The sequence below is a fragment of the Plectrocnemia conspersa genome, unplaced genomic scaffold (genome assembly GCF_051122295.1).
Source record: "Plectrocnemia conspersa isolate PC_06_02 unplaced genomic scaffold, ASM5112229v1 ptg000005l, whole genome shotgun sequence".
Classification (NCBI taxonomy): domain Eukaryota; kingdom Metazoa; phylum Arthropoda; class Insecta; order Trichoptera; family Polycentropodidae; genus Plectrocnemia; species Plectrocnemia conspersa.
In genome coordinates, this window is record NW_028277169.1 from 28,599,897 (window position 1) to 28,615,433 (window position 15,537).

Consider the following 15,537-nt stretch of genomic DNA (forward strand, 5'->3'; position numbering starts at 1 on the left):
ACAATATGTATGCGTATAATATTGATCTACTCGTATCGTTGCTCTTCAACATGAGCAAATCTCTCATTATCGATGAAAAGTTAAACAATAAATCATTCGCATGACACTTTAGCTACCTTAATTTAAGTATAACATTGCATAATAAATACTCTGCGTGCAGTCTAAATATGATTGTGGTGTTAAAGAACCGGCTCGCGGCCCTGGCCGTTTCGACGGTACGCTCGCGAGCGTATTCTACCTCTGGAAGATTCATTTGACTCAAAGGCAATTTTGTACAATTCAGATGTTCCGATCGAAACCGTACGTTCATATACATCGCGTCGATCTGATATAAGCAACGTATACGCTCGATTCCCTGGTTGATAAATTTAAAACAATCGGATATTACATAAAAAGAATCACAGGTATATCAGGGCGATTACATAAAAACAACTTTTTTTTCATAGAGCATTGCTTTTCGTTTTTGAATTTTTTATAGATCAATAATAGACACACAAATTCAGTCAGTATTGATGGCACTTATTTTATTTTATCATTTTCCAAACCGTTAATGTATCACTTTTTCTCTTAATATCATCATTATCATCATCTACAAAAATATATATCATATATGTCTATGCATCATTGCAATGGAATTAGAAAATACCACTTGAAAATACAGGAAAATATTTCTTTTTTAATTTAATTTGACAAAGCTCAAAAAATCAAAGTGAGCCGTCCTTTGATTATTTACGCCATCCGAAAACACCAAACGACTGCAAGAACGGTATAAATAACTTGAAATATTTTAAAATACCATAAACAGTAGCTGGAAAGAACAAAAATATAATATGACTTTTAACAATAAATTATTTACATCACATTTTACATGAGCAATAATAATGACTAACTTAATTAAAAACATTATCAATAAAATATATTCTTGAAGTCATTTGATACCTTGAGAGGCACACCCCTAAATTATAGGCGCGTGTAAGAGGTGTAGGTGTACGTGTGAGTGTGAGTGTGTGCCGGCATATTTAACTATGCGTAAAGTGTAAACGTGTGGTGTGTACGTGTGTATGTGTGCGTGTTCGTGTGTAGTCCTATAAATATAATTAATAAAGGATATAGTTATGTGGCAGATTAAAGCTCTGATGGAACTAATGCCACACTTGACTAGGTAAAACAAAGTAATATAGAGTAATCACAAATAACACTTATAACTTTGTTTTACTTCCAACAAATGCTTAAATAATACAAATATCTATTATGATTTTTTTTCGTAACATTTCACTGTTACATTTTATAACTATAATATCACTGGAAAACAAAAAAATAAATGTCTTTTATATTATATAGCAAAACAATTTGGAAATTCTTTTAATATATATATATAAAAATGAAGAAAGCTAAATAATACACTCTTTCCAATTTAAAAATAAAATATGTTTATATATATGTACTATCAATATTCAAAAGGCTTAACTTATCTTATAAACAGGAAACAATCGTTTTTATTTTAGTAAAGGTACTATTAAATTGGCCACTATAAAATTTGGTCACGATTCGATCATCATTAATTATAACTCATTTCTATCTTTTCATTTAAATAGAATGTAATTTTCCTTATAAACAAGATCAATATAATATAATCGATAATAACCTATATTCTAAAAAGCACAACAATACTATCACATAATAAAATTGTTTAGTTTTAATATACGCGCGCGCGGTGGTGTAAATTTAGATAGATTCGCCACCGAGAAGATCAGTAGGTAAATAGTTGGTGAGAGACGAAGGAGTAGCGCGCTGTTCAGGAGTGTCCCAAATGAACGACCAAGTGTCGGTGGCGGGCGGACCGCTGGAATTCTTGCTTCCGCTCGTGCGCCACTGGCCGCTGCCGGCGCCTTGACCGAGATGTTGCAAGATCATGTTTACGTCGGAATCTGCCGGTGATTCGGCAAATATTGTCGTATTTCCCAATACGCAATTGTTTAAAGCTGTTTGTGCCTATATAAAAAAATGCATTATATTAAGTCGAACACGCAAACTAACGGCGATCGCGACTCGAAGATTGCGTACCTTATTGGCTTCCTCGCGAGTGGAGTACTTCGAGAGGGCAATACCTTGATTCAGGTAAAGATGGAAACTTAACAAAGGTCCATGTTGCATGCATAGCGTCTTCAGTGTTGAACCGTCAATCTATAAAATACGGAATTATTTAAGATATTATATTACATAAGGTTAATTACCAACGGAATAAACGAAACGATTACCTGTGCGGTCAGGTTCTTCAACAGCAACCACGTCGAATAAGGCGCGTACGACTGTTGACGCTGAGGATGAGACGACGTCCACGAGCTCGTCGGCTTCGAAGCCGTAGAAGCGGGCAACTGTCTCGGCTTCGACATGGAGGAGCCGGATCCCCACAGTTCGGACGAAGCCGAAGTCGGCGTGTCGCCCCAGGAAGATTTGGATGCAGAGCCTTTAATGTTGAACGCGCTGGGCGTAGAAGCCGGGGGAGGATAACTCCACGTACTTGAAGAGAGAGATCTTTCGGATGGAGTGGTCGGCGACGATTTACCCTGATTGCCAGAGCCGAATATATCAGTATCTTTGATAGCTACCAACGAAAGAGGAGACCGAACCACCGATCCGGGAGTTATGGCTGGATCGTCTTCAATGTTCTTCATTTGACCCTACAATTGATTAAGAATATGTTAGATAAAAACAGTATGAATTAATTTAAGGATACGAATACGCAGTTGACATGTTTGTCGATCGAGTGTTGCCAGATACACCTCGAAAGCAAAATTTGAATTTGAATTAGACTGCCATTTTTGGCGTATTAATTTATATGAATAGCGATAAAATTAATAATACAACTAAATTAAAAATAAATTCAAAAAAAGTTCATTTATTTTAATTAAAAACAATTTATATATTAAACATAAATAAAATATATAGCAACACTGCCAACTTATATTAGTATCTCTATAGTCATCTTTAAATTACCATCCATGGTTTTCCAGGCTCAAATTCTGGAACGAGATCAGTATATGTGGATGCTTGCGGTGGTTGAGATGACGGCCACGGTTCCTTGCCATCGGGCAGATCCGACGTGTCAGTCGAAGGCCAACCGTCGCCTACCGAACGACCAGAAGACCACGTACTGTGAACAAAAAAAATCGCATTAATAAAATACATTATTATTACTGGAAGACGACGTTGAATATAATGGCAAATACCTGTCGGGTTGTAATGCGAGAGGATTGAGTTGCGGACTCGCATTGGGCTTAGTGGTAGTTCCCGGAGCCCTGCTGAACTCCGACCCTTCTTCTTTGTCGAGAGAAGGCAATTTCCATTGCGTCAGTCGCGATTGTTGTCCACCGCCACTTCCGTAAGTCTAAGTGACAAAGTCAATCAACGTACAGTTTAATTTAATAATATCTAGAATTTTAGAGCACTTACGGGTGGACCGTCTTTATTGAGAGATAAGTCTGCGAAATTGTTTTGGAGCTGCGGCAGTTGAGCAAGCGGGTCTTGGGGTTTGTTGAAGAAGTCGCCACCAGAGGAGCCAGACGTCGAATTGCCCCCGGCCCCCGACTGTTGTTTCACATACATAGCCTGTTGGTTGGCTATTTGATTCTGAAAACGGAGAATATCATGTGAGTGCAATTCACCAACATAAGTCAAAAAAATATAATTTTATAGTAAACCATCATAAAAAATGCGATTAACATCAAGACATCTCAGGAGTTGGATCCAAGTTATAATCATTTCAATTTTGAATCGAGAGATACGTTCGAAGCGAGAAAACGACATACCTGCAAATTAGCAATTTGGTGTTTGGTCTTGGTGATTTGACCCCCGAGGTGATGATTCATTGAAATATTTTTTCCGCCTAGAGAGTTCTGAATGGTATTTTGCTGAGAGGCGAGTTGTTGCAAGCATTTAATCTGCAATAAATACGATAATTAGATAATGCATAAAAGCAAATTTTACAAGAGATAAAACAAGGAAATAATAAAAAAAATACCTGCTGCAAAAGCTGATTCAACAAAACGAGCGTCTGAGGGGCTAGCGGTTGATTGAGAATTTGATGATTCAAATATCCAGCAGAGACCGCCATCTGAATCTGTTGCACCAACATTCTTAATTGAGCCGTACTGGGTTGAGAGTTGCCCGATTGACTGTAATGCAAACGAAAATTAATACAATTCGACAATATATTATTAAAATGTATCAAATTTTCTAAAAAGTCTCACTTGTTCTGCTGATTGAACGGCGGCGGAGGTTGAGAAGTCGGTTGACTCAAAATCTTTTGCACCACGGCAGGAGATATGTTGCTGATGGTCGACAGTCCCGGCTGAGGGAAAGCCGATCCGCCAGAGGGGTGCGGTGGTATGAGAGGAGGTTGATGATGCGGAGGTGCAGAATACTGCTGCTGATGATCGAACGGCGGTCCTCCCGGATGTTCTTCGTGACGCCTCCACGTGTCCATGCCTCCGCCTCCTCGCATTTGACTCAAAAGGTCCATGGCTTCGTCGGCGTTCATGTCTCTACTGCGCAGAGCGCATTCCACATCATCTTTCTTATAGCCCATATCTACTAGAGTTCTGAACTGTTTACTGTTCCAAATGATATCTTTGGGTAAAAGTTTGACAGGCGGTCCGCCGACCGGGGGCTTGGGGCCTCCCCAATCGCCCATGTCAGAGTCCCAAGAGCCTCCCGGTCCGCCCATGGGCTTGGTCTTCGGTCCGACCCAACCGCCCGATTGATTCATCGGTCCGTCGCTCCAAGAGTTTACGCCGTCTTTCTCCCAATTTCCGGATCGACCCGCTCCATCTTCCCAAGAGCCATTTCTGTGAGGGTGACCCCACATGGCGTCGGGTTTCATGGGATTGGGGGCAACTCCTCCGGGCATGCGATTGGGCGGCATCACCGGTGGACACTGCATTCCTCCTCTACCCATTCCGCCGGACATATCTTTCCAGGGTCCTCCTACGCCGCCACCTCCACCTCCTCCTCCTCCTCCACCACCACCACCACCTCCTCCTCCTCCGCCGCCGCCACCTCCTCCTCCACCGCCTCCACGTTGTTGACCCCACAGCGAAGTGCCGTCGTCAAAATTGGGCATGGTGCGTCTGGCGGGGGGAGGGGAAGGTTCTTCCCATCCGGATACGGACTTGGTCATTCCCATGTCTTTAGGACCCTGTGCTCCCCACTGGTTAACTCCGTTTCCAACGTTGCCGGGTATCATCTTGTTTGGAGCTTGCATGCCATGCGGCATGTGATGCTGCCCCCACATGTCGGCAGTTCCGTTGAGGCGACCGGATATTCCGCGAGGATCCCCGCGCATGTCGCCTCGCATATCTCCGCGACCGTCCATTCCCATCATGCTTCTCATGTCTCGATGATCGGGCGCCGGAGCCCGCAAATCTCTAGCGTGCATCTCCGGTCGGTGCATGTCCGGGCGATGAGGTTCTCCCCATCCACCCCAGTCGTCTTTCTTACCGGCTGCGTTCCAATGCGGAGGCTGTTGAGGGGGAGCGCCCCATTGCTGAGGCGGAGGCGGTCCAGTCCAGACGTTGCTCGATTCCGGAGCATCGTCATCTTCGCCCCATGTTCCGCCGATGTTCGTCGTCGGCGTGTGGCCCCAGGGAGTCTTCGAAACGGGCTGCGGCGGAGGTTGACCACCGTTGCGCAGATTAGCTTCCCAAAGATCGGTACCTAACGAACGATCTCAAATTAGCAAAATTAGATAGCTATATATCTCTATATATATATGATTGTTGATAAAACTCAAGAAAAGATATAAATAAATACCGTTGTTGATGTTAGGTTTCCAAACCGGCGGCGCGTTAGCTTGCTGGTCTAGCTTCGCTCCTGGTTCCGGGGAAGTGGGAACGTCCCAATGCGTGTCTTGGTTTACGTGTTGCTAAAAAAATAAAACATTCGGATTAACGGACGCCAAAAGAAGTAAAAGATAATAATTCTTAAAAGAGACTCACCCCTCCCCAACCTTCTTGGCTGAAAAGCGCTTCTCTCATGGTGTTTAATTGTTCGAGTTGAGCCTTAGCAGTAGCCGTGGGCGGAGGAGCTGCTGCGCCCGCGGGCGGGTTACCCGGGGTGCCGGCGGAAATCGGGGGCGCTCCGACAGCCGGAGCACCGGGAGAATTGTTTCCTCCGGCACTGGGACCTGCGCCGGCCGCAGGAAGAGCGGCGGCACTGTTGTTCGGTTGAGCCGGGGCCGGCGCGGCCGGATTAGAAGTCGGGTTTCCCCAATTTCCAGTCGGACCAGCGGATGCGGCGGCCCCGCTTCCAGAAGCTCCGGCAGGGGCGACGCCACTCGCTTTGTTAGCGTTTGCTAAAATATGAGTAAAATTATCAACATCGATCTTGCGCTCGGACCTAGACTGCGTCGACGAATAGTCACCTTCCGCTTGGGCGCCGGGAGGACGTTGACTAGCGTTACCCCACTGTTGCTGGATGTTTCCGCTGGGATTATTTTGGTTTCCGCCACCGGAGTTGCTACCCCAGTTGCCTCCGACGCCTGCGAAAATAGATCGTTTAGGAAATTCGTCCAAAAAATAAGCGTAAAACATGCGACAGCAATACAAAAAATCACCATTGTTGCTGTTGGCTGCGTTGGGGGGACTGCCCCAACCGGTGGAAGCGTTCAGAGAACTCTCGCCTCCTCCGATTAGACGCAGAACGCCGTCGGAGCGACGGCACTCGATCATCTGGGCGATCCTCGAGGGAGCCTCCTCGACGATCTTCAGCAGAGACTTGAACGTTAATTCGCCGTTTTGGAACGTCTCATAGGACTTGTCCGTCTCGGGCGGGCGCGGTACCGCTCCGCCGCGCGTCGAGAGTGGATTAAAGCTATGCGAGCGCGAGCGGTCGTCTTCCGGCTTCTCGCCGAAAATTTGGTTTATCGGGTTGCGTTCTTGGCGACGTACGTCTTCCGGAACGCGCGGAAAAGCACCAAAGTCGCCCGGCGAGGAGATATTACGTATCGAATACTCTATACCCTCAAGTTCGACGTTATTTACTTTATCTAGGACTAATCTAACTTTCACAGATTGCGTATTGTTTTTATTATTATTATTAGTTATCTTAGAGTTAATCGAGTAGTCGTCGGCTGCGCCGGGGCTGCGACGCGCACTCCCGACGCGCGAATCGAGGCGACGGAGAGCGGGAACCGCGGGAAGACGAGCGTCGCCGGAAGCGCTCGCGACGGGGCGCGGCCGCGAGTCCCGTACCTGTAAAAGAAGAGATCGAGTCAGACGACGGCAGACGAAGGAGGAAGAGGCGAACGGACGGGAACGATACTCACCCGCGAGGACGGAGAGCGGCCTCGCTCGCGACTATTTGAGCTGTTTATCACAGATGCGTCGGACGACTGGGTCCGCGGATCGGAGTGCGAGAGGAGCGCAACGAGCGGGCCAGCTCGTCCCGTCGCCGACGCGCCTCCTCCGATCCTACCTAAATTAAGTTCCTCGCCTGCAAGAGAGAAAGGATTAGAATCGTCGGCGGGGCGGAGCGGATGGGGGGGGGGTCAGGGGAGGGCGCTCACCCGCGTCGGTTCGCATCTTGAGCGGCGAATCTTCCGATTCGGCGAGGGGGCGACGCGGGACGTCTGTGGGCGCCTGCGAAATCTCAGCGGAGCATGGAAGGCGAGAAAGAGCGTCCGCGATTGAGTATCATCTCCGGGCGATCAGAGATCGCGGCGTTCCATCTCGGTTCGCGGAGGTCGGAGCGCTAGGAATCTGCAAAGAGAAACGCGGGTCGTCAGACGGAGCGGCGTTACGTAACGCGTATTTACAAACGCTCGCGGCCGAACATAACCTGCGCGCGGCGCTCGGCGCTCGACGGCGGTCGTCGCGGACTCGCCGTAGCGCGAGGCGAAAGGGAGAAGGAGCGGGAGCGACGGAGAGACGGAGATAGCGCGTGCGGTCTCTCAAACTGTGCAACGCTCCCCCCCCTTTTGCGCGATAATATTATCAAGTTTCGTCGTTTGCACGAAAACCGAAAAAATACGCGCGGCCGACGTTTGGCGACGCCTCGCAAGCGACGCGGAGGGTCTCTTTCGACCGTATTAACAAAAATTAATTACATCTACAAGTTATTAGAAACGGCTTCGGACCGCTATTTTATTCATTTAGGTTTTCGTTCCGGTTAAATTACAATAAATATATCTGTTCGGTTTTCGTTTCGGAAAATATTTTAAATGTTTTCATTTGTACTAAAAAATTATTTTTTATTCTTTGTTTTGTAAGCTTACTACATGAATTGATATATTAATTAATTAAAGGTATAATAACTAGAACTATATTCTATACGATAACAATATAATTTAATAAACGAAACAAATTCGTAGTTACCTCTTAATTATTAAAATATCTCCCAATGCATTTTATTTCAACTTTATTCTAAGAGAACCTTTTTAACACTAACTTATGTTGCTGGAGCTCTTAAAACCACCATTGTAATTTATTTTAAGTGAGGATACGTATTTTTATTTTCCTCCTAAAATATCTAGTGTTTTTTCTGTCTAATCATGGTTAGTTATTCAATAGAATTCAATGTCCACATCTGTAGAAATAGGGAATTTATATGTCTTATTGTAAACTCTTTGCTTCTTAAAAATCCACTAAATATTCCAACTTTTCATCAAATGCTTCACTTCACTAGATGATATAAAGTGCTTGTTCATTTGTGATCAAAACTGATTCTCGAAAGATTGTAATTTGTTCCAATCATTTTTCTAATGTTGCAAAGCTTACACTTTTTATGAGTGCGCGTTTGAACTGTACCGAACCGAAATAAACTGATATTTTTCCGTTCAGCCCCGGTTTTCGTTCTGACAAAAATAACGGTTTTTTCCGGTTTCCGGTTCGAAGCCCTGAGTATTTTCAGCAAAAACATGTTTTGTTATGAAATTCCTTTTTTGATTTTCGAAAAATTGCGTATCCAAGTTTAGCGCAACGCTAATTTTTAGGGTGTTAATTAATTACTAAAACATAATATTCTTATTTTCTTAATATAAAATGTCAATCTCGCAAATTTACCAACGAATTGTTAATATTTATGAAATTCATTAACAAGTTTAAAAAGAAAATGAATATACATAATGATCCAATTCTATGTTGGCAGCAAAATTTTAATTATATTAATGTAATCTCTTTTAATTATCTTAGTAGAATACATACAAAAATAAAAAAATAACGCGAAATGTGTGGAAGGACTTATGTGAAGCCGTTAATCCTAAATTACTGGCACCAGTTGACGGGGTATAGGTCGGGTTGGGAAGAAACCGGCCACGTGTGAAAGCTTTGTAAACGGCGCCGGCCCGGTGCCGGGTGAATCCATTCGGCACGTGTGAAACCGGCCTTATGGCTCCCTTTGGCGCATTTTGTTTAATTGTTTTACAGAAATAACAATTTTGTACGAATGATGTATCGAAATTTAAGGGAAGATTATGGTCAATTTCATTGTCCTACTGAACGAACAATTAACAAACACGCGATTTAACGCCATTGGATTTTTTGTGGGGTTATGCTAAGGGTCATGTTTACGCCGACAAATCCGAAACGTTTGAGTACCTAAAAACCAACATACGCCAAGTTATAGCCGAGGGTGACCGGACTATTGCGCAAACAAAAATTGCTCACACGAAAATTCCACACAGCGATAATTCTAAAAATAGATAATTTTTAATTGTCAAATATATTTTACTTTTGATTTCAACTGCTTTATATTTTTATCTATATTTTAAAAAATATTTGTGTAATTATAGGAAATCTATATGTAGTGTATCATACCAATTTAAATTACTAATATAATGGTTAAATATGTTTAAAGCATGATGCTTTTAAATAAAAATCATATTGACATCTTTGATTTATAAATTATATTTTTATTAATATTGGTGTATTCTTAAATAGACATACGTGTTTATATTGAGAATCAATCATCAGAATTATGACTGTTTGAAATTTTCGTTTGCGCAGTAATCACCGAACCATAGCCGAGATACCGCCCGATATGTATGAAAAAATCATCGAAAATTACATCGATCGGCTGCTGCAAAGTTCCAGATGTAGCTATTTAATTGAAATTATTTTCTATAATTAATGAAATACACCTATGTTCGATTAATAAAAAATTCCGAAGATAAAACCTTGGTAAACAAACAAAACAAGAAATCATTGTGGATCAATAGAGATTACGAAATTATTTTATTCTCGTCGAAAAATACGTATCGATGAAAGTCTGCGCCTTTTCTTGGCACAACAGATTTCTTCGAAATATCTATACAAAAGTATTATATTTACGTTTACATAGTAAGTGAACTCTAATTTTAATTTTTTTCTTTCTACCCGTGATTCCCAAAGTAAACTTCTTTCTACCCGTGATTCCCAAAGTAAACTTCTGTATCAGTACTTTTTACACATTCTGGCCATATTTTTTTCCAAACATGGTTCATTGTTGTTAATTTTAATTCCTTCCATGATTCACTGATGCTGTCAACAGAATCCTTGATGTTATAGTTTTGCCAAAATGTTGTAATTGAAGATTTACCATCGGTTACCCTTATAAGTTGTCGGAAAGTTCGGCGTAGGTAATATGCCTTAAAAGTGGCTATTGCACCCTGATCCATTGGTTGGATCAGAGCTGTTGTATTTTTCGGAAGGTACTCAATCATGACATCTTCAGATAGTTCGGATAAATCAGTAGGATGCCCTGGTGCATTATCCAAAATTAGCAAAGCCTTGTTGCTTAAGTTATTGTCTCGCAAATATTTTTTCACTTCTGTGCAAAAGTGATTTTTGAACCAATCCTCTAAAGTAGCTTTAATCATCCAAGCTTTCTTGTTGGATCTCCATATGACGGGTAATTGATTTTTATTTAGTCCTTTAAGAGGCCTTGGATTTTCGGACAAATATATTAAAAGTGGTTTTAGCTTAAAATCACCCGCGGCATTTGCACCAAGTAGCAAAGTTAATCGTTCTTAAGACACCTTATAACCAGGCGCAGATTTTTCGGTTTTTGAAATGTACGTGCAATCAGGCATCCGCTTCCAATAAAGCACTGTTTCGTCTACGTTAAACACTTGTTCAGGTTTATGACCACCTCTTTCAATAATTCCCTTTAAAATGTTGGGATATTCCTTAGATGCGGCCTCATCGGCGCTAGCTGCTTCACCTTTCATTTTAAAATTATGCAAATTAAATCTATTTTTGAATTTTTTTAAAAATCGACATCGAAAAAAAGTTTTTTTGCCGTTATAGCGAAACATTTTAGGCCGTAAATCGAAAACGTGCCTTAATTGAAGAGTGCCGTTATAGCGAAAGGCCGTATAAAGAGCGGCCGTATAGCGAGGTATGGGTGTATATATATAAAAAAATAATGTCCGTGTATATCACAGATGGCAATATTTTAATTGAAAAATATCACGATTTAAAAATATTTTACAATTATATTAGTCTGATGCACTTACATTTCATAATTGTACACAATTTTTTAATCATACTTGTACACAACACCGTGTGGAATTTTCGTGTGCGCAATTTTCATTTGTGCAATAATCCAGTTTCAGGATTTTTTACATATGGATTCATTTAAATACTAAGGACGTCACCAATATCGGTTTTTACATGTCACCCTCTTCCTAACCCAAACAAAGATTGATTGAAATTGCTCCAGGCGTTCCATATTTATGGCGGTACGTGTATATTGGGGGCATCAGGAATTTCGCCATCATTTTCAGATTGTCTAGTTGGAGTTTGTTGACAATATTTTTCGTACATAAAAAATCGCATTATTTTCTTAAGAGTAAAACGTATAAGCTCGAAATCGACGATGAACACTTGCGTCACTGTATGCTGCTTTTTCAACGAAGGACTAAATGCAACCAAGGCTACGGAATCCATTAACATAATTTATGGAGAAGTTCCAGTTACGAAAGTGAAAATCGGGTGATCGAATAATCCTGAATGACCTTTCTAGAAGTGATGACGAATTAAAATCTCTGGTTGGTTCCGATCCACTTCAAATCATCGACGAATTAAGCCATAAAGTCGGATCTTCATGTTCTACAGGCATCGGGAAAGTGAATAGGATGGATATTTGGATGCCGCACGAAATAGTACTGCAACAGGACAAATAAAGCTACAGCGAGAATGACCCGCGTAAAAATCCAAAAGTTATACCACACCCGCCATATTCACTCTACCTTGATTCGTCTGACTTATCACTTTTTTTAATCTATGGAGACTCCATGAAAACAAAAAAATCGGAATATGAGCGATGTTGAGTTAAAACCTTTATAAAAGTCTTTATTAAAAGGGGCATTGAAAATTTACAAAATAGATGGGAATTATATTTTGTGATCTTGAGTAATAATTTTATTTTAATATTTTTTAATGTTACACCACAAAATAATGACTTACTTCCTGGCCCACATACGCCCATTTTTATGGTTCGATGATTATTGCGCAAAACGAAAATTGCGCACAGTGAAAATTTCAAACAAAAATTCTGGTCATAGATAACCAATATACACATATATGTATATATAAAAATACATAAATACATATAAAAAAATAACGACTGTATATATGACAAAATATGTTTATATGATTTTAATTTTAAAATGCACTTATATTTCCTATAATTACACAAATTTTTACTTAAAAATAAATAAATAAAATATATTAAGCAGTCACCCATTGATATATACAGAAAGATAAAATATTTGGAATGGAAATTAATCACTACCGCTTTAACTTTGTCAACGGGCAAATTTGATATTTATAAATATTTTCATATACACCAGCGCAGTGTTTTTTTTAAGCGTTGCGTCGTGTTAATTAACAAGTACCTAAAAAAAAGTACTGACGACGCAAAAATATGACTATAAACATTCGCACAAATGAAAATTACAAAAATAGTAATAGGTAGTAGTAATAAAAAGCGCACCGTAAAGAAGAGCGACTCGCACGTTTTTTATGAATATACAAGAAACAACAAGGTAAACGTAAAGCGAGGATAATTAATCGACGGGATAGACGGGCGCACAACGCACAGTTTGAGAAGACCGGGCGACGGGCGGCGGGCGAGCGCGGGGAGTGGGAGAGCTGCGCGGCGGGGCTGCGCGGCGGTCCGCAGGCCGATCGATCGGGGACGTGGCGGCCCCCCGTCCCCGGCCCCCGCGACCTTCCGCCGCCCTTTCGCGGCGTATCTCACCTGCTCGCCCCGCCCGACGAGGCGAAACGACGGCGGGACGGCGGGTCGGCGAATCGACGGATCGGCGAATACGGAGAGGCGCACGCCGCGAAACTCGATCCGACGCGCGACGCTCCGCTCGCTGCTATATTTAGAACGGGCGACGCGTTCTATCGCACGCGAGCCGCGCGCGTGCGCCCCTCGGAATCGTCGCGCCGCGTTCGATCGAAAGCCGCGGCTCCCGTCTTCCCGTTATCTGCCGAAGATACGCAATAACCGCGATAACGAAACATAGCTTGCGCAAACGCCGAAACGAAAGTCGCAAACGAAGACATGCGACGTGCGCAGTTGCCGACTCGGATCGATAGCGCAATATTTTTATTTACCTCCAATTACACAACAAATAAGCGACTAAAAGAAGAAGAAGAGGTCGAATACAATATGGCGCGCGCGTCGTCTCGCTCGAGAGGCGCGCCGCGACTGTAGGTCGCGGGCGCCGTCCCGAACGCGACGCTGCGGTAAATAGCGAAAGGCTCACCTGCGCCGCGCGACGCCTCTTCGATTCTAGGACGCGGGGGGGCGAAGGCGCGAGCGACGGCGGACGGCGAGCGAGACGCCTCTCGCGTCGACGCTAGCTCGCCAACTGGCCCGATCTCAAACACGATCTGGCAACACCGGCGCGACGCCGTACGCGGAGAGCCGCCATTTTGTGCGTAATACGTGCAATTTCTTCGAGACGCTCTATCGCATGCGTATATTTAGCGTATCGTATTCAAACATTATTTAACAAAATGTAACCTTTGAAGCCGCACGCCATTTATTTTCAACATTATCGACATTCTACGAGCATTTCTCGACTCCCTCGACTCAGATTAGGTCATAACTTTTCCAAATAGATGGAATTTATTTGAACTGTACTAAGCGCGATGCAACAATAAAAGTAAGAACAACATTTGTAACGAAAATTCGTTAACCACATCTCGCAGAACTGTACGCAATATAATTTGTTCTACATTCACAGTTCCAAATTACTTTTAATAAAAAATTCTATAACTTCTATAATCTTAGATTTTTTTATTCTCATGGAAGAATATCGAGATGATTAATTAGAAATCGAGTTATGCCGGGCAAATACATAAGATTACCGTATTATTTTAATATCAAAGGGCAAAATGGAGAAAAAAAATCATTTAGTTACAAAGTCTATTGAGAATATCGTCGATTTATTACAAGAACGCATTAAATCATAGTGCAAAAACTTTTAGAAAACTATTAAATATGATTAATTGTTTCTTCGTATTTTTTAGAATAAATCTGTGTTTTCCTTTAACACATTCAGTATCGATATACAATCTAGATTTATACTACATATAACCATAATCATTGCTGCCAATGTTTCAACTGCTAGTTTGGATTTTTCATTTGTTCAGATATCGTTGCAAATGGAAAATGTTTGATCTACATTGGCATTTGTACCAGGTAAACACAATGCCATTTCAATAAGAAAAATGATATTGTCATAAGAAATATTTTTCCTTTTTAACGAATCAAAAATAGTTACGTCTTCAGTTCACTCTCTTTCTTTAAATATATTGTTGATTTCGTCAAATAACAAATTGTCGTTGATGAAAATTTTAAATTTTTGCTTCGTGAATTAATCTGTTTTTAGTACTTTATTCCACTCAATAATGCTCAGTCAAACATAAATATATAGTTATAAAAATCCAAATTTCCAAATACAATAACTATTTTTATAAAACTCTATTGTTTCTTTAGTAAGTTCTCTTTTTATTCCATGATAAGTGTCTTCTAGGTTATTAAAACATGTAGTTATTTGGCGGATAAAATAGGTAGTTATAGAGTTTACACTGGCGTAGAACCCTGCAATCAAAGTGAAAATTTAATAAAAACAAGAGTTTATATTATTTTTATCATAAAATAGGAAATTACAATTCATACAGCGATATTTCATTTTCCTAAAAAAAATACTATGAAATCAAAATCACGCGAAATCTGGGGTCGGTTTTGCTGTCTTAGACTTTGTGTATATTTGTTCATATACCTAGACAGAACCGACCTCGCACTCCACTAAGAATATATTGTTAATTTTGCGAGGCCCTTGAAACCCTTCGCGTAAAAAAACAAGGACCAGAATAATTTTAATGTATTGCTTCTATGGGAGCCGAATTTAGATTTGTTATGGTCAAAACTGGTCGGCGCTGGGGTAGCATCGGCCGTGACGGTTTTCGCTTTCTCTACTGGCAAGCTTGTAAGGGTTCGGACGCGTGCCATCGCGCGTCCGTCCCATTTTGTAATGTA

General features: G+C 41.6%; 1 protein-coding gene and 1 long non-coding RNA gene across 5 annotated transcripts; one reads left to right on the forward strand and one right to left on the reverse strand.

Annotated features, from left to right (window-relative positions):
* Window positions 1-460: 460 nt before the first annotated feature.
* Window positions 461-13,888, reverse strand: gw (trinucleotide repeat containing adaptor protein gawky). 4 transcript variants are annotated; one of them, XM_088186913.1, is made up of 16 exons: window positions 13,757-13,888; window positions 7,565-7,757; window positions 7,325-7,491; window positions 6,614-7,250; window positions 6,422-6,538; window positions 5,997-6,352; window positions 5,812-5,923; window positions 4,251-5,715; window positions 4,022-4,175; window positions 3,810-3,941; window positions 3,454-3,630; window positions 3,231-3,388; window positions 2,998-3,154; window positions 2,259-2,681; window positions 2,065-2,184; window positions 461-1,992 (listed from the first exon to the last, which is right to left on the reverse strand). In XM_088186913.1, exons 2-16 carry the CDS (start codon window positions 7,578-7,580, stop codon window positions 1,726-1,728), a joined length of 4,458 nt encoding a protein of 1,485 aa, XP_088043039.1. In that variant the 5' UTR covers window positions 7,581-7,757; window positions 13,757-13,888; the 3' UTR covers window positions 461-1,725. The 4 variants fall into 4 exon arrangements, with proteins under 4 accessions (XP_088043039.1, XP_088043037.1, XP_088043040.1 ...); XM_088186911.1 differs by having other exon boundaries at window positions 4,251-5,727; XM_088186914.1 differs by lacking the exon at window positions 13,757-13,888 and adding an exon at window positions 7,837-7,961.
* On the forward strand, window positions 8,228-13,802 carry LOC148235368 (uncharacterized). Its single transcript, XR_015809735.1, has 2 exons — window positions 8,228-9,187; window positions 12,983-13,802. It is a non-coding gene; the product is annotated as an uncharacterized LOC148235368 (long non-coding RNA).
* Window positions 13,889-15,537: the final 1,649 nt, after the last annotated feature.